Source organism: Hippopotamus amphibius, chromosome 12, assembly GCF_030028045.1.
Source record: "Hippopotamus amphibius kiboko isolate mHipAmp2 chromosome 12, mHipAmp2.hap2, whole genome shotgun sequence".
NCBI lineage: Eukaryota > Metazoa > Chordata > Mammalia > Artiodactyla > Hippopotamidae > Hippopotamus > Hippopotamus amphibius.
The window spans coordinates 76,378,877-76,404,984 of record NC_080197.1 but is presented as its reverse complement, the minus strand read 5'-3'; the positions used below and the strand labels follow the sequence as shown (position 1 = coordinate 76,404,984).

The window sequence follows — 26,108 nt, the reverse complement described above, 5'->3', positions numbered from 1 at the left end:
AGCGAGCTTTGCTTCTTTATGTGTATTTACTCTCTATGAATTGTCTGTTTATATCTTTGGCTTTGATATTTTTCTTGAAAATAGCAATGCTACTATCACTTATATGTTTCTTTTGTATTAAGTGAACAAACAAAAAAAAGTGATTTCAATATTTTGGTGCCTGGCCTGGCCCTGCTGGTGTGTCAGTGACATGTCAGCTCTGATTCTCTGCGCTGAAGTTGCAGAGAGTGAGGCAGTGGGGTCTGGAGAGTGGAGGGCAGTGGCTGGTCACTGTTGCTTTCTGATGAAAACCTCCTTGCTGACCCACCTCCTCACTACCCCAGCGGCTATGCCACACCATGTTTCCCCTTCCCTCCCTCCCTCCATCCCTTCCTTGCAGTGATCAACCTTTACTGAGTGCAGACTGTGTTCAGGCACTGTGCTAGGATTTGGGCCCTAAAGATTAGTAATGTGTAATCAGTAAGTTCCCTTAAAGGAAGTCAAGCCCATGAGCAAACATGCATACCTTTCCAAGGGGTGGGTGCTGGAACATTAAGCCTGGTGGTCACAAGCAGAACCACAGTGGTTTGGGAATGGAAGAGTGAGGACGTGGGGGTGGGAGAGAGGACTGTGTCCATGTAATACAGTAGGAAGAAAAGGCTGGCTGATCAAGGTGTGTCACCTTGAGTAGGAACCTGAGGTCAAGTGTAAGTCCATGGGTTTTCTGGAGGCAAACCAGAAACGAGCATCCAGATGTAGCAAAAGCCCAGGAAAGGAACACGGGAATACAGAAGGGATGACGATGAACAGGTTTGGTAAAGTAGAGAGCTTATATAATTAAATAATGGGGGAAGGCTGGGGGAAATAGGTGGCAGGCTGGCAGAGAGGAAAGGGCACGGCCTCCAGGATAGACCGAGGTTTCACCTTTGGCTTCTGAGTGTATTTGCTAGGTGTCTTTGAGCGGCTTGGAGAATGTCTTAAAGCACCAAATTTTCATCCATGAAATGGGGTTATGGTTATGGGTCCTTGTAAGGATTACAATAATAAACATGATGTGTCTGGTCTGAAATAGGTCCCCATGAGTGGCCGTTACACGCCTAGAGGTCCATCTCCCTCACTCCCCACGCCCCTTCCAAGCCCAGACCCGCAATGTGTATGCAGTTCCCCTTGCAGAACAAAAGAGGGAACTAGGAAGGAGGTCATGGAGGGAGCTGGTGGGCCTCTAAGCCTGAGCCCAGGGGGGCATGACCCCAGTGGACCAGGAGTCTCCCTCCCTGTCCTGAGAAGCATCACAAAAGGGTGTGCCCAGAGACAAGGGACCAGGCTGATGGAAGCTTGCGGGATGAGTCCTGGGCATGAGAACTGAGAAGAGGGCACTGCTGAGTGGGGATGGTGCAGGCAAGAAGGGTTGGGCCAGGGCTGGGCAGCTGGGAGCCACAGCCACCCTGGAGCGATACTCTTGACCAAACAGTGGGGGTCATGTACTCAAGGGGTCCAGTTAGATTTCAGGGAAGCTAGGCAGCCTCTGTTGCTTTAATACTTTAGTGACTTGACAATCCCTCTGTTATCTGTTGCCTGGCACACTCTGCATGGAGCTTCTGATGTCTCTCACTCTAGTTTAACTATCTTGAATATTATAATAGCAACTTCAAATCTCTTTTGAAAGAGGATGATATATAAAGAAACAGAAATTGCTTCTGTTTTTAAAAAATTCTTTACCAGTGAGACATGCTTTTATCTGACCCTTTGGTTTCCACATGACTTCCCACCAATAAGGGGCAGAGAAATCCCACGTAATATCTTTTCAACATAGATTCTCATCTGAGTTGGTGATTTCCAATTCTCATCTGATTCTTCATTTCCACACTTATTGGAAATAGATTTGAGACGGCAGACCTTCACCGAAAGGTAGAAGGCACTTTTCAGAAAGCCTGTCCTTGGTTGCCAGCTCTCTAAATGTCCTTTTGGCCTTTCCTAACTTAGTGGTGCTGAAATATTGCCTGTACGCGGCATCCCTAACAGGCAGCGGAACAACCGGCGTCACCATCTTGGATTCAGACGTGCTTTGATTCCATGAAGAATCACCCAAAGATCAGCAGAAAAGCTAGTTTTCCTCTGAGGGGATTTCAGTCTTGATGATGAAGCACTTGAATCCAGAAGTCTCCCCTGCTCCCACAATCAACTTCCTTTCTTTGGTTGATTTTTAGAAGGAACTGCTCAAGGAAACCACAAAAACCATGAAAAATTAGTTTAGATTAATGCATTTTCTGAAAATCATGGTCTTATGACTGAAACTTATACTTGTGCATCACTTGATATGTTTCTAATGGAGTTGATACAATGTTTTTAAAAAACCACTATGTACATATTCAATATCAAAGTAAGACATTTGTTTTAAAAGCCGAGGCACGTTAACTGAAGTTGGGGCGGGGCGGGGGGGGGGGGGTGGAGAGAATAATTCTTTAGTGAATCCTGGGCAGTGACATGGCCTCTGAGGTCTTCCTCAACTGCTTACTCATCTCCAACCCAGTCCTGAAATGGAGTTTAGGAATGCACGGAGGTCAAGGATGCTGACAGGCAGTGCCAGGTACCCTGCAGAGATGATCCCAGCAAACACTGTACTTCCTGGCATCTGTGCCATCCCTCTAGGAAGGGCCTCCCCTGGACTTTTGGTTCACTGCCGGCGACAGGAGTGTCTACCAATGGATCTTCTACCGGTCATGCAATTCTCTGAGTCATTGGTGATGATGTTCGCATCTTAGATATGGATCTGTTCATTATAATGCCACCCCCGGACATTGGTCCCATGCCCTGTGGCTTATCAAGGACAGCCCTGAGGAGGAGGATGGGCCACTGTCATTTCCACACTCCAGACAAGGAAAGCAACCCAGAGAAGCTATGGGCTTGCCCCGCAGGACAGCGGGCCTGAGAACCTACGTCTGGCTCCCAAAAGGGGTGCATTTCCTATTAGGGTATGTTTGCTCGGCATCACATGAAAGACTCTGTCCCCACAAGGCTGTACCCAAAAGAGACAGCTGAGGACCGTGCCTTCTCTTTATCCAGCGAAAGGTAAGGGCACAGGCTCAGGGGTGAGGCAGGTGCAGCCTCCTCCTGGCTGAGCAGAGAAAGAGCTTCTCTGAGCCTCCAAATCCTCTGAGTGTGATGGTGTTAGCAACCCCTGCCCAAGCCCTCAAACCAGCTCTGCCCAGTGAGGTTAGAGGCTCTGGGTTCAGGGAAAGTTGACACAGAGCTTTCCTTCTGGGTAAATGAGGGGTTGCCCAGAGCAGAGGGAGCATGGAAGCGTCTGCAGCTTGAGAGGCAAATGCTTAGATTCCGCTTGGTCTGGAGGGAAGGGATGGATTCTTCTCGACACTTGGAGACCCCCCAACTCATAATCCCAAATCGGTATCTATCAGAGTGGGTCAGTATGATGGGAAAGACCATCAGGCCACAGAAGGCAGGTCCCCATGTGGAAGGGGGGGTCTAGGCTGGGGAAACTGGCTTAATACAGAGATCTGGGAGTTCTGAGGAGGGGCTGGATTTGGTACTTGTGTGGTGAGGCCGAGAGCCCTGGGGGATACTTGTGGAGCCCAAGTGTGGGACACGACTTTGCTGTGGTCAGAAGTCAGTGTAGCAAGGGCATTGATGTGCAATGGCAAATATCTCCTGTGGCACCCGTGTGGCATTAGCCAAAGAGGATAGAATACCCCCTGCTGTCTCTTCAGGGTGTCTCTGAAAGGCCCCCTTGGGATCAGTAGGCCCTGGAGAACTTGGAGAAATCCAAGGCAGGAGGCCTCAAGAAGGAGACACTGATGTCCTCTTGGTCCAGCTTTATTAACAGTCATGTGGGTGCTCGAGTGATTCACAGGAAAAGGAAGGCTTGCAAACCGAGCTGGTGGTGTGGCTCCTACGGGTTATGTGTAAGATGGGGACTAAAGACCCTTCCCAGGAGGTTGTGAGGATTAAAGATGGTGAAGAGTGTGCAGTTCTTAGCGGAGGAACTGGCTGCTGGTAATTGCTCTGCAGGTGGTCACTGTCCGCCTATCATCACTAGGACTGTCCCCGTCACTGGCCTTACTCCGTGGGCCTCTGAGGGAGGCGCCATGAAACCCAAGAAACAGAAGCCTGCACCCCGGCACTGAAGTCCTTAACAGCTGTGTGAACTCCAGGCTCCAGTTTCAGCGGCTATCAAAACAGGGCTAATGATGAGAGGCACACTGACATTGAAGCTAATGCAGTTTTAGCTCCAAGGCCCCTTCCAAGGGTGCCTGGCACTCTAAGGATGTACAGAGAATAGAGGTGAAACTGTGTTTAAAATGTCTGGAACATTTTTTCAATCTTAGAGCTTATCCATGAAAGGAATTTGATAGACACGTTCCCAAATTTGACCATAATCCTAAAATTCACATGAAATGACCAACAATGAGTTGGGGAACTGAAAGAAATTTTTTAAGTTTCTATCCAATATAAAAAGTAAATGTTGATCAAACTTGCTAGAGGAAAAGACTGGATTCCTTTCTCTTCTCCTTACTGGAAATATTGGTATGAAAAGGCAATTAAAGAGCCTGCAGACAATGATGTGGAGGGACCAGGATTATTATAAGGTGAGCGAGTCAGTGAATTAATAAAAATAATGAAGTTGTTATGGCTTTTGTAGTGGGTTTTTTTTTTAGAATTTTTTTTGATGGGGATCATTTTTTTTTAAAGCCTTTATTGAATTTGTTACACTATTGCTTCTGTTTTATGTTTTGGTTTTTTGGCCCCGAGGCATGTGGGATCTTAGCTCCCCAACAAGGGATCGAACCTGCACCCCCTGCAGTGGAAGGCAAAGTCTTAAGCACTGGACTGCCAGGAAGGTCCCTTTTGTGGTGTTTCTCGTGTTAGCCTAAAGTGTATATTTTGTTGTGATTTCTCTTTTCATGCTAGATAAATATTCACTTCTGTACCAAATTTTATTTCACCACTGGGGTACTTTTTCTTAGAGTTCCTAAAATTGTAGACGCTCTGGCCCCACAAAGCCAGGATCTGCCGATGTTAATAACACTGTCTGCTTTTGACATAATGACGTGGAAAAGTGCTCTACGTATGTTGCCCAGCTACGTGGAGAGGCGCTTCCCAGGGGTTTCTGGAAGGAGACGGGCCACTGAGAAGACAGATAAAGCGGGAAAACTCAGCCTAATGAAAAGACAGTGGGTGAGAAATCGAAGCGAGAAGAAAAGATTCAAAAGAGGCAGGTGCAGGCACCTCCCTGGTGGCACAGTGGTTAAGAATCCGGATCCCACATGCCTTGGAGCAACTATGTCCGTGCGCCACAACTACAGAGCCTGCACTCTAGAGGCTGCAAGCCACAACTACCGTGTCTCCGAGCCATAGCTACTGAGCCCACATGCCTAGAGCCCGTGCTCCACAACAAGAGAAGCCATGGCAATGAGGAGCCTGCGCACCACAACAGAGTAGTCCCCACTCGCCACAACTAGAGAAACCCCATGAGCAGCAAGGAAGACCCAAGGCAGCCAAAAATAAATAAATAAAAAAAAAAAAAAAAAAAAAGAGGCAGGTGGAGTGAAGTCTGGGGTGGACAGCTGAGAAAACCAAGTCTGAAGTTGATGAGGGAGACGCTGAGAAAAGTTTCTAAAAGTGTAGTGGGAAGGTGGCCCGGGGAATAGGATGGATGAAGCCTATTTCAGGGGCCTCATCTGTTTCCCAACAAGCAGCCTCACTCAGACCAGGCAGATGTGGTTCTTGATAGAAGCTGACACATACTCTCGGAGGAATTCGAGGCAGGCCAACCAGAGGCCATTGTGCTGGGGGAAAACATGGAGCAGGTTAAGATGTGGGATCCATGTCAAAAGTCTGCCTCTTTCTCCTATGACCTGTGGCTTCATCCCCCTAATTGAGGAAGACATCCTGGCCGGGAAGCCTCAGGCCTCTGTTAGGAAGGGAGAGAAAGAACATGCATGAAACATGAAGGTTCCTGAACTTGAATGTAGAGCTGTTTTTTGGAATTCCCATCTGGCTTTCGCCTTGCACTTGCTTTCTGCAGATAAAGCTTCATGGAACACGGGGAGGCGGGAAGGGTTGCTGGGATCCACTGTGCCTGGATGAGTATCCCAGACAGGACATCTTCACGGCTGGTCCTGAAGGGAGGTGGCTCTGGGGACACTGCCATCCTCTGCTGTGCAGGGGACAGGGGAGAGGAGGAAGGGGAGCGGGAGGGGAGTCAGATGTGCAAACAGGGCTGCCTGCTGAAGAAATATCTGCTTTGTTTTCCAGAACCTGTGGCTCAGCCTTGAAGGGTGGGCTCTGCTCTCTGGTGCCCTCTGCTGCGGCTGAGCGGAGCAGATACCCCCATGGGTCGGTGCAGGCGTGGAAATTTGGACACCGCTTACCTGGGCTGAAGGGGGTTAGGAGATCTGAGACATGGATGCCCAGGGCTGGGGTTGTAAAAGGTGAGTAGAATGGTTCCAGGGAAGGTAAGCTGAGCCATCCACACCTATCCATACTCTTTATTTATGCCACGCTGTGGGAGAGCCCACGGAACTGTACTTGTCAGGATAGGAACAGACGAAAGCGGTACCCAATCCAATCTCATTTACTAGCGAGAATGTATCTCAGAAAACACACACACATTTGATGTATGTATCTCAGGAAAAGGTACAGCCCTTCAGTGGCACAGGAAATGCAAGAGAGTAAGGTTCCAGAGGGCTAGGGGGAGTCTTCACCTCTCTTCCAGATTATCCATGACAGGTTAATATAAGTAAGAATTTAGAAGCTGCTGAATTCATATATTATAGATTATGAATGGATGCAGGGGACTTCCCTGGTGGCGCAGCGGTTTAGAATCCAGCTGCCAATGCAGGGGACACGGGTTCAGGTCCTGGTCTGGGAGGATCCCACATGCCGTGGAGCAACTAAGCCCGTGCACCACAGCTACTGAAGCCTGTGAGCCCTAGAACCCGTGAGCCACAACTACTGAGCCTGCATGCTGCAACTACTGAAGCCTGTACACCTAGAGCCCGTGCCCGGCAATAAGAGATGCCACTGCACTGAGAAGCCCGCTCACTGCAACAAAGAGGAGACCTGTTCACCACAACTAGAGAAGGCCTGTGTGCAGCAACGAAGACTCCATGCAGCCAAAAAATAAATAAATAAATAAAATTCTGAAGCATTCTTTAAAAAAAAATAAATGAATGGATGGAGGAGTGGGGGGGGTGGGCGGAGAGTAATGTGTTATTATGGGAAGAGCACGTTCCTAACGCGTAGGGTATCCAGACAAGGAGAGAGAATGTTGAGAAGCGATGGTGGGCATGAAAATCAAAAACCGGGAAACCAACCTAAAACTTCAGTGTGTCCTTAAAGTAACCAACACCTCCTCTGGGGTGTGGCCCTCCTGGCAGCTTCCACTGTGACCAAGTTGGATGCTAGTCACACTGACCTGCAGGGAACAGGGAGCTGGGGTGGGGGCGGGGGGCGGGTGGGGGGAGCTGCACAGCTGATTCTGGGCAGCGGGTGGCTGGTGTGTGGGATGCGTGAAAGGCAATGGCAAAGGATGCTTGGCCTTTGCTTCCAACTACACTTGAAAATCGCCCTGCAGAGCTCGGGAGGCTGCTACTAATCAATGACATTAGCTTTGCAAGATGTGATCGCTACACTGTCTTGGGTTTGTCATTAACTCGTAGATAAAACGGCAAACCCCCTCCTCCCATGCCCTCACATTTCCTGTCTCCCGTATCCTATTTTATGTTTCTTATTACCGTCTGAAATGCTGCACACTCACCGGCTCGCGGTCTGTCTCTCCCCAGAACGTAACTCCGTGCAGCAGGATTGTGCCTCGTGTCCTCTGCTGTATCTCTAGTCTGAGAACAATACCTGGCACACAGTAGGGGCTCCACAAATATCAGTAGGAAGTAAGAGAGAGGGAACCAAAGACCAGGAGATGCATCTTTATAAATAATGTTTCAATTTATTATTTTAAACCTGAACCTGCATAAAAGGATGGTTAGTTGCATTTAGCTCAAAGCATCCCAGGAGACAAGCCTGGAGACAAGCCCAGGTCTGGACTTTTGCTCCTCACCATCAGGTCCAGAGGCCACAGCAATTAGCCCAGGGACTTAATTTGATCCACTGAGGCTGTGACAGTGACGCACAGGGTTTTCTCGGGGTGATGGTGGGAAGAGGGGTGGTGATCACTTATGACGGGGCTGAAACAGGGCCCGGCCTGTGCTTCTCATGGCCTGCGGCCACCGAAATTCAGGGAAGGTCTGAGGGGGCACAGGGCAGGCTCAAGGTGCCTGGGACCCTGGGATGGAGAGACCCAATTCTTCCACCGATGGATGCAAAATGGGGAACCAACTCCCCAAAGGATATAGCTCAAAAAAGGACCTAAAAGAAACCCAAGCTTGAGAAGCAGCGTTATTCTCTTCCCTCCTGCGCCCATTCTCTGCCTCCTCTCTCTAATCTCTGTCTTCACACATAAACCCTTCTCAAGAGCCCCTCGGGCCAGATCCTGCAGAAGGATGGACACCGCACCCGTGTGGGTGCACAGCCCCATGCTGGTCTCAGCTGGTCACACACTGGTGTGCTGCGATCCCGAGGACACACTACTGCCTCGCTGGCTCCGGCCCGAGGGTGCCAGGCTGGCCGCTGGGCTCCTCCCACTGCGATGGCTGGTGCCCCGGCTCCTCCGGGCTGGCTCCTCCATCAGCCTGAGCTTCTCGTGCTCCTCTTTCAGGAAGAAGTCCACGAACAGGCTCTTCTCCCTCTTGATCTGATCGCTGATGTCGGTGGGGATGTCGGGTATCATCCAGTCCACGAGGACGCTCAGGAACATCACCAGGTTCTGTGAGGGTGGCGGGGGGAGGGGAGAGGAGAGGCCCCAGCTGGAGGGCTCCATGCAGCCCCCCTCCTGGGGTGGGCGGGGTGGGCAGTGGTGACGGCACAGACCCCAGATCTGTGGGCAGGGGGCCTCTGGGTTCTGGCTTCTCGGCTGACTAGCGGGTGATCTCAGTTAACAAGCGTCCCTGCCCTTCGGGGGGCCCGGGTGAAACTGGAGTCGTGACGTGTCCACCTCCCAGGGCCCCCCGGCACGCCCAGACCCACAGTGTTAGTGATGGCTTCTTCCCCTCCCCTCCCCCTCCCCCTCAATGCATCCTGTTCTTGCCTCCAGGACCCCGGCTCCAGAACTTTCCAGGAAGTGGCTATGAGGCCCAACAGCCCCTACAGGGCCTCTCCCTGGACCAGCCGCCCCTCTCTCCCTCCCAGCCACCCCTCTGCCCTCCATATTAGAGGTGGACCCTTGGTTTCTGCACTGACTTCCAACCTCGGCCGACTCCACTGTCAACAGCCTCCTGGCCACACCGCCTGCCTGGGCCCCGCCTCCCTGCCCGCCTTCACTGGTTCTGAGCTTTTGTGCATACCTGCCACTGCCTTCCTTCTCCCTGCAGTAAGCCACATCCCCTCCCTTAGGGTAGGAAAAAACCCCCTCTTCCTGGGAGCATTTTCTATTTAAGTGGTTGAAAGTGGTCCCGCAGTGCCGCCACCGCCCACTAAAGGGCAGCCCCCCGTGTCTGCTCACGCGCAAACGTGGAGAGGGCGCCTTAGACCCAGAGGACAGGGACAGCCCAGGAGATATGAGAGCCCTGCCGTCTGTCTTCCACACTCCAAACCCGCCCGCAGCTCGACCTTGAACCCTGCGGGCTCCCAGGGCCCGGAGAAGACCTGGGAACCAAAAACTGCTCCCAGGGGCTCCCAGGTGCCTTAGGTGATCTGGAGCTGCTTTGTCAAGTCAGACGCTCGCCTTTTAAACCGAGTGCTCCCGGGGAGTGAAAGCGACATGTGACACAGGAGCCTCCTGTGGGGGGCGGGGCAGCCAGGGGACAGGTGAGGATCGGGCACACGGACACACACATCGCCCCATCTCTCCATAGGCAGAATGCCTGCTTCTCCAGGGGAAAGACTAGCCGGGGTGCTTCTCCGCTTCCTGGGCTGGGGGCCCGGGCAGGGTACCTTAGGGCCCTCCAGGGACCCGCCTTCAGGGAATACAAAAGCCTGGGGGGAGCCAACGGGAAAGGGATCTGGGCTGGTACCCCAGCCCTGCTCCAAGGCCATCAGGACCCCAGTGAGAACAGAGGCCTCGCGCCTGGAGAATCTCTGTGATGGAATTGTAGCTTCGGCTATTGTGGGAGATAGGAATCGCCGCTCAAGTCTGCTGTTCACTGGGGGTGGCTGGGAGCTCTGGGGGCTTTTCCCACCAGGGGCCTCAGGGGTTGAAACTATACAACAAAGGGAGAGCTGGAAGAAAGGGTCAGAACTCGAGCCCTTTCTTGGGCGCGGAGACCAGGCGGGGCTGTGTGTCTGCCTTTGAGTGAAGACGGTTCTCCCCTGCTGTTCCCCACTTTCTGCGTTTAGGTTTCAATGGGAATCTATCTCCACCCGGCACCTTACTCCACATCTGTCTTGTATCCTTACTGTGCGGTTTATTCTTCTTCTGCAAAGCCATCCGTTAATGACAGCCCTCACCCAGGGAAGGGTCTCAGGGCCATGTGCCACACGCAAAGGCCCGTGCATCACAGAGCGCCCCGGAAAACCTGGAGATGGGGCCGTCTGTACCCCTGCAGCCCGGATCCTGACCGGCTGTGCCTTATCTGAACAACTCACCTGGAAGATTATGACAAAAGCCAGACGGGCAGACAGAACGGACCAGTACTGCTTGGAAAATTCATATGGGTTTGGGGCCCAGGGCGGCTCCCGGTAATCCTTAAACCTGCCCAAAGAGAAACGCCGTGTGAAGACTGGGAGGAGGTGGAGGGAAGGAGCTAGTTCTCTGGGTGTAACCTCAAAGGTCAAAGCCGCAGGCAAACCACTGGCTCTCAGACTTGGGGAGTAGGGGGCAGAGGCGAGAAATCCACAGCCCAGCCAACAATGTCCAAAAAAGCACCGAAGTCCAAAAAAGCCCATGGCAACCTAGAAGTGTCTTTCTTACTCTCTCTCCAACATCCCCGGACCTTCCTCTGGATTCTCCTTCCGGAGGAGCCCAGGAATTATGAGAGGAGCCCAGGACAGTGGATCCATCCTGGCTCCACTAGCCTGTGGACTCTGAGGGGCCAGAGACCCCGTGTACAGTGCTCCAAAGCCCGGGGCTCAGTGAAGACGCAGCGGCCGCCAGACGGTCCTGGGCATCCTCTCCAGCCAGCTGCTCTGGGACCACAGCCATGAGAGGGGCTGGTCTCACCTGATGGCGGATTCAGAGCAAGCTGAAGGCTGAGTGAATGTGCGGAGAGCAGTGGTAAGTGTCACAGTCGCACAGTATCCCCTTTTACTAACCATCTTTATCATCTGCCCATGTGGGTTAAGAAACAAAATGTCAGTGTCTGACGTGAGCTCAGCCCATGCAGAGGTCTAGGGCTTGTCTGAGCTGTTGCCTTTCCCCCCCATCTTAGGATGACTCATGTTAAAAATGGCTTATTTCTCAACTCACTTTTTTTCTAAGCCTGGAAAAATGACAAGAGTTGGTACAGAAGAATTATGCCCCTTCACACAATTGTCTTCTCCATGGAATTCAACAAATCTTTGATGTTCAGTAAAAGCAAAACAAGCCCTGGGATGAAGTAAGAGGTGGGGTGGTTTCAGGCCACCAAGCGGGGTGCACGGCTACTGAGGAAGCGGGGGGGGGGGACTCTGTCTCAGGCGGGGCCCAGAAGAAAAACAAGCATACACTGAACGTGCGCTGTACATCCATCCCTGGGCAAGCAGCTTTTCTGGAGGTTTCCTCACTTTACAACAAGATCCTCAGGCAGGCATCGATATCCCCATATAACCCAGGAGGAAACTGAGGTTCAGAGAAGTTCAATGATTGGGCAGCAAGGGGTGGAGTCAAGGTGAGAATCCAAGTCTGGCTAAATCTGGGCTTTTCTCCTACTGTCAGAAAGCTCCTGGCCAGCAGCTGCTGTTTGGGGTGGAGGATTGAGCAGTGGGTGCTCTCTGAACCTTCCCCTGTCCTGAATGAACCCGCTGCTCTAAAAGCTCCATGTAGAAGCATGGCCCAAGAAGAGATGAGGGGAGAAGAGAAAAAAAAAAAAAAAGAGGAAGATGAAAAGAGATGCAGGCAAAAAGGCAGAAAAAGTCATAGCGGTAAGTCAGCCCCAGAAAGAGGCAAATGGAGAGGTGGATGCCCAGCTCTGGACTAGGGCTGGGCAAGAGGCCAGGAGCTGCCCCCTCCCCCCCGGCTCCTCTCTTCCAACAGCTGATCACAGCTGTTGCAGGCTTGGTTTGACATCCAGATGAAAAGCAAAGCTAACTGCAGCCCAGCTAAACACCACGGGGTTCATCCTCGCCATCCGTGGCTGAGGACAGAAACACGGCCAGCTCCAGACCACGCCTGCTCATGGGAGAGAGGGAGGGTGTGGCCAAGGGAATAGGGACATCTTGGGTGGGAAAAAACTCAGGCTCATCCACCCTCCTGCTGTCCCCCAAAAACACCATGGCAGAAGGGAATTTATCTTGCTTTTCTCAAGACCTCTGGAGGAGGAGTGATACACCCCCGCTCCCCGACTTTGTACCATGAGGAAATCCCTCCCCAGGTCCAGCCTAGTCCCTGCTGCTGCAATCAAAGTCCATTTCTCTTGTTTCCTAGCTCCACCGATGAAGAAACAGCTGCTCACTGACCTCACTATGACAGCCATTGCTCACCCCTCTTATTTTCCAGTCTGCAAAGAATCCATAAATAATCTAATTCTGGTCCCACTTCTGCTACTAACTCAGCACAGCTTTTGGAAATGTCACTTTGCCCTCCCTGAGTGTCCAAAACATGTTTTTAATCTGGTAGGCCCATCCATCTAATCAAGGATCTGGGGAAAGATTAACACACAGATACGTTCAGAAAGCTCGACTTGCAATCCATCTGTGCCAGTGGATGAAGGGTGCTTTGTCAGGAACTACAGGGCAAGCTATGCCCAGAAAATAGCAACGCACAACTTTATGAATTCTACATCTGTTCACATTTCTCTTTCCAAAGCTAACTTAAAAAAAAAAAAACTGTGACCTGGAGTAAGCAATGCATTTTACATTCGTGCACATGTACATATATGTCATGGAAATAAAAATCACACAACATACTCACCCTTGCTGTGTGCCGTGCACTTGATATTTTCCTGTTCTCTGCTAATTCTCCTATCCTAGTCTTTAAAATGCTGATCATGATCCACTAAAGTGATTTCCTAACTCACTGATGAGTTCATAGTTTGAAAAACACTGATTCCAGTAACCTCTGACACCAGGTAAACGATGGCTTATTTACATTCCAGTATAAGCTCGGATTTCAGAATTTAAAAAAAAAAATTCATCCTAAGAAGTCAAGCGTATTAAATGTTTTCACTGAGTAATGAGAAGACACTAATTAAGCAAAGAGACCATTGGTTTTAAGATTAAAAATGTCCAGAAAAGACAGGGTGGCTAGTGGACTTCATTGTTGCCAACCTGGTGACAGTTGTCTGCTTATCTGTTTCCCTTTTTGTCTGTTTCTCTTCCAAGCCCAGTGCAGGCAACAGCACTGGCAAAAGCATGGCCTTTGGAGTCAGCAGGTGAAGGCTTGATCCCACCCCCACCATTTCAGTTCTTTGTCCTAACGACCTGGTGGCCAGGGTCCTCGTCCATGAGGTGTGGACTTTCCATCTCACAAAGTTGTAATGAAGACCATTCAGTGCACTACCAGACGTATCAGGGGACTGAATAAGTGGAAGCTGCTCTTTCTCCTTTAACCGAAGCTGACTTAAGAAATACACCTCTTCTGTTAAAAGAGGATGGAGCATGTACACGCCTGCTTCCGGTTCTTCCTGGCTTTTCAGGAGGATTTCTGAGCACTCAAGATACCAATGCCCAACTGCAAGGGGCTTCTCTCAGGCTCTAGGTCCAGGTAAATGGCACAAAGCAGGCAAGTCTCAGGCTGATGGGAAGGAGAACTTCTGCTCCGTTCCCATCGGCTCAAATGCTTTTCAAAGCCGTACACTCTCCCCTGGTTTTGAGAGCTTTGGATCTTCTAAAATCCCACTGGGTGGCCAAGCACTGGGCGAACCCCACATCTGGTCACTTCCTGCATCTACTGCCTGGGATTGAAGCTTGGGGATATAATTTTAGGAATGGTTCCCAGATCTCACCCTCATCCCTTCAGTCTTCCTTTAATTTCTTTGAGCCTTAACATTGAGTTTGAGTTTGAGAGTTCCCTGGAGTCTTGTAATAAAGGGAGTCTTCCAGTAAAGAAACAACTAGAGTGTCTAAAAAGCAAGTCTGCACTGGCGTGGCTGGCCACTTACTAATTGTAAGAACCTAAGAAAGTTGTTCCACATCTCTGGACCTCACTGTTCTAATTCACACGGAGCCAAAAAAATGTGCATCACTGGGCCGAGTACATAGAACATGCACACGGGAGAGCCCTCTCACCCCACCATGAACAAATGAACACGCGTGTGTGTGTGTGTGTGTGTGTCTGTACACATTGAATGTTAAAGGAAAACACAGTGAGCAGTAAATAAGACAGCACATGTGAACGTGATTTCTGCAGACAGAAATGGACACAACGGTTTCCTCTGGGAGAGAGTGACTGGAGTGGGGGCAGAGAAGTAAGTCTTTTCCTTTTATATATATGTTCTATATATATGTTTTATATAAAAGGAATATATATACACACATACACATATATACATATATATAAAAGGAATATATATATACACACACATACACACATATATACACACATACATATATAGAGAATTACTTTTATAATAAAAAAGTTCATAATTTCAAAAGAAGGATGCAATTAATGGCAACAGTCAGTTGACCCAAATATATTTTTATACTAAGATTCCAGGAGCAAAATTATAGTGTTAAGTGAGGCTGACTCACATACAATAAGTAAAAGTGGTACAAAAACCAACACTATCTCTTAGCTTTAAAACTGCATTCCTCATCTTCTGTATCCATTCATTTGTTGATGGGCATTTAGGTTGCTTCCATGTCCTGGCTATTGTAAAGAGTGCTGCAATAAACATTATGGTACAAGTTTCTTTTGGGATTTGGCATATATATACAATGGAATATTACTCAGCTATAAAAAGGGATGAGATGGAGCTATATGTAATGAGGTGGATAGAACTACAATCTGTCATACATAGTGAAGTAAGTCAGAAAGAGAAGGTCAAATATTGTATGCTAACTCACATATACGGAATCTAAAAATGGCACTGATGAACTCAGTGACAAGAACAAGGAAGCAGATACAGAGAATGGACTGGAGAACTCGAGGTATGGGAGGGGGCGGGGGGTGAAGGGGAAACTGAGAAGAAGCGAGAGAGTAGCACAGACATATATATACTACCAACTGTAAAATAGTCAGTGGGAAGTTGTTGTATAACAAAGGGAGTCCAACTCGAGGATGGAAGATGCCTTAGAGGACTGGGGCAGGGAGGGTGGGGGGACTCGAGGGGGGGGCGTCAAGGAAGGGAGGGAATATGGGGATATGTGTATAAAAACAGTTGATTGAACCTGGTGTACCCCCAAAAAAAAACAAAAAACAAAAAACAAAAAACTGCATTCCTATTTTACAGAGATTGTTCTAACACTGTGAAATAATCACATGGAGTCAAATTTATATATGACTTAAAGAGATAAGGTTCCTATTAACTCAAAATATATTTCATTATTATAAAATGAGCCCATGAAACAACATCTTAAAGTTTCTATAAATTCATTCTTATGTTAATCCGTGGAAAAATGCCTGAGAAAGAGTTACACAAATGTGTCACTGTGGCCACGGTTGGGAAGGTAGATGCCTAGGGCTGGGCAGGGCTGGGTGGAGGTGGGACAGAGTTGGAGAGGCTGCCTGCAATGTTTAGAATTTTTTGCATGAATAAATTAATATATTACACATACATGTGTAATTTACTATTAATTTTTTACACTAAAAAGAAAAGAGGCTTTGGAGGTCATTTATCCCAAGTCCCCACTTATACAGATGGGGAAACTGCGGTGCAGAGAGGGAAGAGAGACTCCTGGCTCAGACATCCCCTCCCATCCTCACTCGCAGGGTTGACCAGTGACAGTGAGATGGGCCACAATCCACCACGATACAGAATCACTGCCGAGGTAGCAAACGGAGGGGTTGGTCATCAACATCCAGAAATGGCTTTTTTTAAAATGATGTTTTAGTGACGTTATAAATCGGTTAGTAAATGCATTTCTCAACTCCAAACATGATATGCAAAAAAAAAATTAATAGTTCCAATGGAAAGTAATGTCACATTAGTGCTGAACACAATGATACGTAATATTTTCATACCATCTGAGCTGCTTAAAAGTGTCTTCTGTAATTGACCTTGAATAAGGGAAAAAGAGCACAGGCCATTAGGAATTAATCAGGCCCGTGTTCATACAGTGACTGGAAATGAGGAGGGAAGGCACCCCCGTGGGAAGCTGGCGCACCCTCCGGTCTTGGCCAGGAGCAGACAGAGAGGCAGACAAACCCTGAAGGGAGCTCCCAGGACCCTGGGCTAGGAGAGAACTTGGGTCCTGCCGAAAATCCCGCGGGAGCCACCGAAGGATGCTGCTTCCAGATGTTCAGCATCTCCAAGCAGACCCAGTGGGTTGCCCAAGGCCAGGTGGGCTCCTTGAGCTCTGAGACCCAGGACCCTGGCCAGGCACTGCCCCGCTGACCTCTCTGCTCCGCTCCCGCTGAGCCAGGAGCCTGAGTCACCATCCAGCCTGTAGGACATGGTAGCCCCCTGACCCTGTCAAATGGCCACTAATCATGCCCGCAGACTGACGTCACAGGGCTGTTTACGGAGCAGCCCTGCCGGGGCAGTTAGATGGTTGAGGCAGACGTGGCTCCAAAAATGCTGGGAATGCATCTCAAATGGGCAGCCAGAGACTTGTCCTAACTTACTGCTATTTTTAAGATACCTCTATCCCTGGCGAGGCCGGGCTGGAGCTGGAGACCTCAGTTTAATTTGACCCCATTTATCTCTGGAGGTCACGGAAAGCTAAGAATAAGAAGGGTCATCGAGTTCCCAACACTACTTGCCAGAAAATCAGGGCACACTTTTCATTTCCCACCATGGAAGCCGTTCTAAACGCTGGCTTTGGGGCTGGTTCTAGAGTTGTCTGTGTTTCTCATAATCTCTCTCTCTCTCTCTCTCCCTCTCTCTCTGCCCTCCTCCACACCCCACCCCTTTCATTTCTATTTCTGACAGCCACTGACAAATCTTGGCCTACAAAGACATCAGTAGTTTACACTTCCGCTTCCTAAATCTCCAGAGAATTTGGTGAGCCAGACAGGTCCCCATGGTATGCACTGAGTAGGACCCACTGGATTAGGTAGAGATTTCCATTAGCAATCTTCATCCACCTAGGAAAGGTAGCCCCCAAAGTGTACCCACTTAAGACAGCATATCAAGATGATGCAATGATCTCAGGCTCCAGACATCTGCTTACATTTCAGATTAGGGCAGCTCTTTATTTTCAAGGTAACCCACTGCTATTCACAGCACAGTCAGAGATGACACCAGTGAGAAGTCCCCTCCACCCCCCCCACAGTGGCTCCCAGTGCCCTAAGGTGAGTCCACACACCTCCCGTGACTGACGTGCTCTTCCTGGTCTGGCTTCTGTTTTTCTTCCCGCCTCATCTCTCTCAGCTCACCCCTTTCATTCCAGCTCTGACCACTGAGCACAATCTAGCCCCTCTACCTGGGACACCCTGTTCTCCCTGGACCTCTGTCACTGCCTGAGAGCTCCCTCCCATCCACCCCTGCTCCTCCTGCTCTGCTCACCATCCCCTAGGCTGGCCTGATTTCACGAATGAGCAGTTTCAACGGGATGCTCTTTCTGGCCACTCTTGCACCAGACACTTAGGTCCAGGTTAGGTACATGGCCTCCTCCATCAGGGCTCAGAGAGCTCCCTGCAGTCCCCTGATTGTACATACGGAAGCTCTATTTTCACTGCTTGTTTGCTTACTCGTCTCGTCCACCTAGACTCCTTGAGGGAGGCACTGCACCTTGTTCCCTATTAGATAACCAATGCCAAGCCTGTAATAAAGTCTCAAAAATAGGCACACAATGAACCTATGATCCCTGCTGCTCCCGAGGAAGGAAGCAACAGTGGATGCTACAAAACCTCTTTTGGTTTGATCCTGGAATGATCTATTTTCTGTGGATACATTTTCTTGACAGAAATACAGAATTTATGTCCTACACATGCACCCAGTGTTAACTCTGCCACTTAATGGGCTGCAGATGAGCCACAATACTTTCATGGAAACAATGGAGAAAAGCGTGATCAGGGCTTGACAGGTGGCTGGAAAGTCCAGTGACTCTGACAGCAGATACAGCAAAGCTGGATGCGACCCGTGTGCAGTAATAACACCTGGTCTCCTGGGCACTTGTGGTTTTGGCTGAGTTGCATCTGTACATCTTGACTTCAGATCTCAGAGGAGGAGGGAACTACCCTCTACCCTCAGATCATGTGCTTCAGATGGAGATAATTTCACCTCCAACCCCAAGCCCCAACCTCCACGGCCCCAAAGACCATGGAAAGCATCCCATTCTTCTGGCTACCGTGATTGGTTCTGTAGGAAGTGCATAGTGATCCTGGCCGACAAGCTGCAGCAAGACTTTTTATGGGATCGCTGGGAAAGAGGTTATAGGCTTTTTTCCCCCACTGGACTCGGACCCAGGATGATACTGGCCTATAGCTGCTGGCAGTCATATAGAGCTTGAAACTATAGTCATCACTGACTACAGGAGAGTCGGAAGATGGAGAAAGATTTGGTTTGGGCTGATTGAATCAAGTCTACCCCACTAGAACTATCCTCAACTTTCAATATGGAGGCATTAAAGTCCCTTTGTGTTGAATGAAATTGAGTTATTTGTGATGAGGTGGATGGACCTAGAGTCTGTCATACAGAGCGAAGTAAGCCAGAAAGAGAAAAACAAATACTGCATGCTAACTCATATGTAAGGAATCTAAAAAAAAAATGGTACTTATGAACCCAGTGACAGGGCAAGAATAAAGATGCAGATGTCGAGAACGGACTTGAAGACACAGGGTGGGATGGGGGGCAAAGGGGAAGCTGGGACTAAGTGAGAGAGTAGCACTGACATATATACACTACCAAATGTAAGATAGATAGCACTGACATATATACACTACTAATGTAAGATAGAAGTTGATGCATAAGGGAGATACACTCGATGATGGGTGATGACTTAGAGGGCTAGGATAGGGAGGGTGGGAGGGAGTCTTGGGAGGGAGGGGATATGGGGATATATGTATAAATACAGCTGATTCACTTTGGTGTACCTCAAAAGCTGGCACAGCAGTGTAAAGCAATTATATTCCAATAAAGAGCTTAAAAAAAAATAAAGCCCCTTTGTGTTTAAATCAGGTTAAGCCACTGATGTATCTGGAAAGAGAATCTATAGTGTTACTGGAAGATCTGATGGTCAAGGGCAAGGTGTCTCGGTACTCTGGATAGTCTTGTGCTTCTAGACCAACTAAAGGAACAGTATTAGCCTGCTTCCCCATGTAACAAGTCACACTCGTGCTGCTCCCCACTGTGTGTAGGGGTTGAGGCTTGTGTCCTTGGCTAGATGTGAGTCTTACTTCAGGATCTGTGGCTAGAAACCTCTGTGACCTTGGAAAACTCCTCAACTTTCTAAGCCTTGGTTTCTTTTCATGTAGAATGAGGAGTTTCAACAAGATGATTTCTGTACCTTCCAGTTACAAAAATGACCTTATCTTTCTCACTGTTCAGTGCCCGTTCATTTAATGTGAAGGTGTTGCCTAACTGCATCTACCCTGCTGGAGCAGACCTAGATGCTACCAGAAGACTTCCACCAGCTGGTCCAGACCCTGTGTACAGCGGATCTGCAGATCAGAATCCAGTACCATGGACAGACAGTCTGGCATGCCAGCAGTGGCCGCTGGGCAGTGCGGGGTAGCAGCAAACCTGTCTGCTCATGATTCAAGTCCAAGAGTTAGACTCAGTACAGCCCCAGATGTGAAAATGCCAGAAACATCTAGGCTGTATAAATCAGTATCTAGGAATAAATGGATTTATCTATTCTTGGATCTGGTCCCTGATTTTGAGCCTTTCTGGTTGGCCAGAGTTAAACCCTAAAGCTATTGCTCCTGGGACCAGAATATCCTTCTATTTAAATCATATTGGGAAGGTTGTTTAACTCAGTCATCTGGGTTGGGAAGACAAATTTGTTTTCTCTCTTTTGCAGTTCAGAATGAGTCTGAACCTAGGCAGCCATCTTACAAAAGTCTGACCTTGGGTACCAAGGCATCCCAGGTGGGAAAGCATGACAGACATGCCCAGGGTCATCACTGCTGCAAATACAACTGGGCCACTGCTTCTTCGATAGAGGCACTGACAGCTTTTACATCAGACACTACTGGGGATGGTCCAAGAAAGCCCTAAATGAGTCCTTTGATACTTTTTTCAAGGTTTGGGGTTTGCTGTAGTTATTGTTCTATTTGTTTAAGTACATGGAGTGTGATCTTGGATTGAGTTTTTTATGAGGACTTAAAAGGACTTATCACTTAACCAAGGTACAAAAGGGTTAAAGAATTTACTCCCCTCTGCTCTTCTTCTCTTCCTTTGCCCTTCTCAGGTAAGTAGTGGAGAGGTAAGCTGTTTCTCAGCGTCAATGATCCCTGTGCTGACAAATTACAGTCATGACTCTAATCTGGTCCTCTCAGGAATTCCAGTTACTCTCTCTAGGTGTTAGATGGAAATTGCCCCTTCCATTTCCTACCATCATTTTAAATGCAACATGATTGGAATAAAATTCATCTATTTTATTATAAAAGTAGATTCTCTTGGCATCTTCCCCATCCCTGTCAACAGACCCACAATTTCCCAGTCCTCTGGCTTCAGCCCAAACTTTGGAGTTATCCCTGACTCAGACTCTCTCTCATGTCTCTGGTCCCCAGCTTTGCGATGTATGATATTAAATAGCTCATTTTCTCCCTCCCTCTGAATTCCTTCCACCTCTCTGGTGCATGACTACCATGGCTCATGTCTGAATGATGTAACATCTCAGCTGCCCTCCTTGAGTTCCCCCAGGTCTAGTCCATCTTCTTCCCTGAGACCAGATTAACTTTTCCTAAACCCACATTTTAGCCTATAAGTCCCTGGCCCTAAAAAAGTCTGTAACTTCCTATTGTATCACATTAAAATTCCCGTACGATTTCAAGATTTCTCACTGTCTGCTTCATCCTTCCTATCCAAATTCAACAATGCTTTGGCTTAGACTACCCTAGGGGTTGCTCTACATATTGTATATATTATATTTCCTATATGATTCCCTATTATTATCTCCTAAGCACTCTGCTTGCTGACTCCATCAACGAGCCCCTAAGTGTTTATCTAATGCCCCAGATTCATCCCCACCCCCATGACCTGGCCCATGCTGACTCCCCACCTAGGATACTCTCTTTTTGCCCTACAACTCCTCACGGCCCCTCCAAGAAGCCTACCCTTTCCATTTCAGCCCTCACTGTTTTCCTTCTCCTTCAAACACTCCTAAGGCTCACAGTCCACACTAGACACAATCACTGAATAACCCGGAGTGTCCTATCAGTTCAGTTTTCTTCCCAACCAGACCATAAACCAGACCTTCCCTTAACAGTAAGGATGAACTTATATACTTTTTTGTCTGCTCCACAGTGTCTAGCAAAAGGCACTCGATAAATATTGGTCGACTCATTGAAATTGATTTATAGGGATCTGGAGGGGTGGGGTAGGAGACAGAGGCAAAGGAGAATAATGACACAATTCCAGGTCATCCAGATCACCAGTCGGACCTGCTGCTTCCAGTCCTCCACTGCCCTCCTGCTCCTGACTACTTTACCTGCAGAACTGAACCTCCTGGTCAAACTGGGAGTTCTCGGGCTGCGTTCCCTCCTTCAGCTGGCTGACGTTGAAAAAGGAGAGGGTGTGGTTGACAAAGCCGTGCAGAGTCCCGTTGTGACTGTAGGAGTATTGATACACCAGGCGGGGGATGAAGTCGGAGGTGACAGCAATGACAAAAGCCTGGGGGCAGAACCACAAGCACCTGAGGAACAGTCAGGAAGGATGCCGCCCGGGTGGCACAGGTCCAGCTGACTAAGACACTATCCCCTCCTGGGCTCCCCATCTAGAGGGGCTGCTCTGATTGACACAGAGTCCTTATCCCTGAGCTCACGCCACCGACTTACCTGGCTTTCCCATCTTTGATACATGTAAGGAAATCCACAAGGCAGTGGCTGTCAAGAGAGTGAATTACAACCACCGAAGCAAAGGATGCTAAGCCAGTTTGGACCATTTGGTGCAGGAGAGCACGAATCATCTCTGAGATATTTGAACTGATGCTGGCATTTGGCCACACCAAAGTGGAGTGGAAGATTTTCTGAGAAAATCTCTGATAGTGGTGAGAGGGTCACTTAAGTGTGATAGGCAAGGACACCAAATGGCCATGTATTGAATACATCTGCCCCTGAGGGATGTCAGAAAGCCAGGAACACCAAGGATATGGTACCATGGTGAACCTCAGTTGGACCATCATCTCTCAGTGCTTTTTAGCCCATCATGCAAATAGAAGTCGCTCTTTCATCCATTTTGCTTAGAAAAAGTGAGACACGGAGAGGGAAGGAGTAGGTCCTGCTGGATGGAATGCACACACCCGATGTAGCGCCTGGCGTATCTAAGTTCTCTATAAATGTCTGCAGAGCACACCAAACGACAGATGAACGATTGCCTGTTTGGAGGCGGGGGGCACTTTCTGCAAAGAAAATCTTAAATCTTTTTGGCAGGTGTTTATACTGTCGTCAGCACCAACAATTAAAGCCCTTTGAAAAAATGTAGTTTAGGTGTTGTTCTCTAAATGTGTATACGAGTATGCATGGCCATCACCACACCTGAGAGTGAGTAATAATACAGCTGCAATTAATGGAGCACCGGCCATACGTCCTTTCTTCATCCCATTTAATTTTCAGAATGATCTGATTTGGTGAGACTCTTATTCTCTCCTATCTTTTACAAATAAGAAGTCTTAGAAAGGCCGGGGAAGTAAAACGTCCTATCATTCTGCTGTCTAGATGAAAAACACTTGGTACTCAGGGGCTCTTTTCTAGAAGGCACAACTTCAGAGTAGCTACTGATCTATTTTCCAAACTGCACCTGATTTCTCAGCCTTGAGACATGTGTTTCATACATCAAACACCCTACGTGTGATGGGCTGATCCCCTCTGCCTCTCTGCACACCTCATGCCATTTCATCGGCTTTCAGTCGGGAGCCAGGTCATGGCCAGAATCGCTTCACTCCCAAGGGAAAGGGGGCTGTGGCTTTCTTGATGTATGCTGAGCTGGACGATACTGTCTCGAGAGATGGAAGAGGAGGCCCTGCCTGGCCACCATCTGTACAGAACGCAGACGCCAGAGGAGCTGCTGGCTTGGACCCAGCAGAATTTCCTCTGAAACATGGACACGTCTGGCAAGGCAGTTAAGGAGGTCAGAGCAGAGAGGACTCCCTCTTCTTCCATGTCCTATCTTAACCAAGCAGCGCCGGAGTCCACGGGGATAATTAAGACTTCACATTGACAACTCGGAGGAGCGATAATTAGGAACTGCAGCCTGGGCGATGCTCCAGGTATTGTTTGGCTCCGGAGAAGATAAAGAAAGGAAAGAGATGGCTAGATACGTAGAATTCTTTCCTCCTGACTCTTGCCTCTGAGGAAAGATCTGATCTGGACTCTTAAGGCCAAGGTACGCGTTCTGGTGGGCAATTACCTTTCTTGCTCTTTGCAAAATGAATGACAAAGCTGCACAGCTCTGGCGACAGCCTGATGAGTTAGAAGGCGTGTACATGCTATTAACCAGGGTGGGGTGGGTGGTGCTGTTTTAACCAGAGCTCCAAATGGAAGAAGCTGGGAGCTGACAGGACTGGTTTCCTGCCCTGAAGACCTCAGCTCTCCTGGATAGCCCTTCCCACAGAACGAGCGCGTCATGAACACAAGCACTTACGTTGATGATAACAGAGAACTTGCCGATGCCCGAGAGGATGTCAAACCAAATCCCTGTAAGACAGAAACAAAAGAGCGTCTGGCTCACTCCCGCCCTCGGCCCAGTGATGACAAGGCAGCAGTCAGTGTGACGCTTTGCAGGCAAGTTACCGGTGGAGTTCTGCTGGGCTCCCCAGGGATGGGCTTGTCTGGAAAGGCCAGCGAGGGTGGATAATGTGGCCTCCCAAGACCTGAGAAGAGGAGCATCAGGAGCTCAAAGGGATGATGGGGCGAGGGATGCTCCAGGCCTCCGGATGCCTGACACAGTGTGAGGGGGGCAGCTGGGGAGACAGGGGTGGGCTGCGTTGCCTCTGGGCAGGGGACATACCGATATCTTTGGTTCTCACAGCATCTGGCCGTCTCAGCTCCGTAACAAACTTCTTCGCGTCAAGCCGCACTTCAATGACGTTGTTGAGGAGGGCGAACACAGGAGCCAGAGGGAAGGAGGCCACAAAGAGGGTGACGAAACCAAACTGGATGACTAAGAGAGAGAACAGCACGAGAGGCAGCAGGATTTAGACGTATTTTGCCTTGCAGTTCTGGCCCCTGTCTTTTCTGAACGGGGTCTCTTGTCCACCTTGGGCTCAGGCTCCTGTGCCGTCCTGCCCCGCAGCAGGGGCACTTCTTTCTCAGCACCCACAGGCCTAGCGGTCAGTGCCATTACTTGGGTGCAAAGCTCTGTTTAGACGAGAAGATACCAGAAAAGGAAAGGTCTCAACTCCTTGCTTTCCATCACCTTTATCTCCCGTCACTAATCCTAGTCATTGAATTCAGGGGTTAACAAACTTGTTCAGCAATGGTCCAGATAGTAAATATTTTTTAAATTGATCTTTAGTTGATTTACAATGTTGTGTTAGTTTTAGACATACAGCAAAGTGATTCAGATATATATATATATATATATATATATATATAAAATTTTTAAGATTCTTTTCCACTATAGGTTATTACAAGATATTGAATATGGTCCCCTGTGCTATACAGTAGGTCCTTGTTGATTATCTACCTTATATATAGTAGTGTGCATCTGCTAATCCCATACTCCTCATTTATCGCTCCCCTGCTGTTTTCCCCTTTGGTAACTAAGGTTTGTTTTCCATGTGTGTGAGTCTGTTTCTGTTTTGTAAAAAAGTTCATTTGTGTTGTCTTCTAGATTCAACATATAAGTGATATCATATATTTGTCTTTCTCTGTCTGACTCACTTCACTTAGTATGATCTCTAGGTCCATCCATGTTGCTGCCAATGGCAGTATTTCATCCTTTTTCATGGCTGAGCAGATAGGAACTATTTTTGTATGGTCCTGTCATAATGACAACTCTGCCGTTGCAGAGTGAGAGCAGCTGTAGACAAACACAGACCAACGGGTTTGGTTGTGTTCCAATAAAACTTTATTTACAAAAGCAGTAAATAAAGTGGGTTGGATTTGTTTGCCAACCCCTGATGTAACTTAAAAACCATCTCCCAAAGTTGGCCTCTTCTTTCCCTATCCGTAGTCACTGCCTTATTTAGAAAATAGAGTCATTCATCACACATGTACCAAGAGCTCACCGAATGTCAGGCACTGTGTCAAATATGTAAGGTGGCAAAGGTCTGGACCTGCCTTCAAGGAGCCAGGTGTGAAGCAGAAGAGAGAAACGTACAAAGATGTACAAGGAGACCTGTGTGCCAAGAGAGAAGCAAGAATTCACTAAGACAAAGGAGAGCCTGGAAGGAGAGCTCAAGCCTGCTCAGGGTGGGGACTGAGGAGAGGCTCCACGTGGTCACCTAAGCTTAGACTTGAAGGATGGGCCTGTCATTGCAGACACAGTGCATGAAAGACAGCATCCCAAGGTGCTGAAGCAGTGCAGGCAAAGGAGTGGAGGCAGCCTGTGCCAATCAGATGGCGTAAGGAGTCCAGGCCCCCTGGACAACTGCAACCACCCCCACCTGGTTTCCTGTCACCAATCTGCCCACACTTCTACATCTATTCAGCCCCAAGACCCCAGCCATCTGAGCCCATCACTTAACCTACTCATAAGCATTTCTGTTGGCTCCCC

The 26,108-nt window shown here is 48.7% G+C and overlaps 1 protein-coding gene across 7 annotated transcripts in view; it reads right to left on the bottom strand.

Annotated features, from left to right (window-relative positions):
* Positions 1 to 7,941: 7,941 nt before the first annotated feature.
* The window catches only part of ANO2 (anoctamin 2), a 357,498-nt gene continuing 339,331 nt past the window's right edge, over positions 7,942 to 26,108 (bottom strand). For all 7 annotated transcript variants that reach the window (XM_057702096.1, XM_057702095.1, XM_057702097.1 and 4 more), the window contains 5 exons: positions 24,399 to 24,551; positions 24,033 to 24,085; positions 21,883 to 22,064; positions 10,636 to 10,741; positions 7,942 to 8,818 (listed from right to left, as the gene is read on the bottom strand). In XM_057702096.1, coding sequence (XP_057558079.1) covers positions 8,546 to 8,818; positions 10,636 to 10,741; positions 21,883 to 22,064; positions 24,033 to 24,085; positions 24,399 to 24,551 — 767 coding nt within the window. In that variant the 3' untranslated portion in view covers positions 7,942 to 8,545. The remainder of the gene's footprint in view (positions 8,819 to 10,635; positions 10,742 to 21,882; positions 22,065 to 24,032; positions 24,086 to 24,398; positions 24,552 to 26,108) is intronic.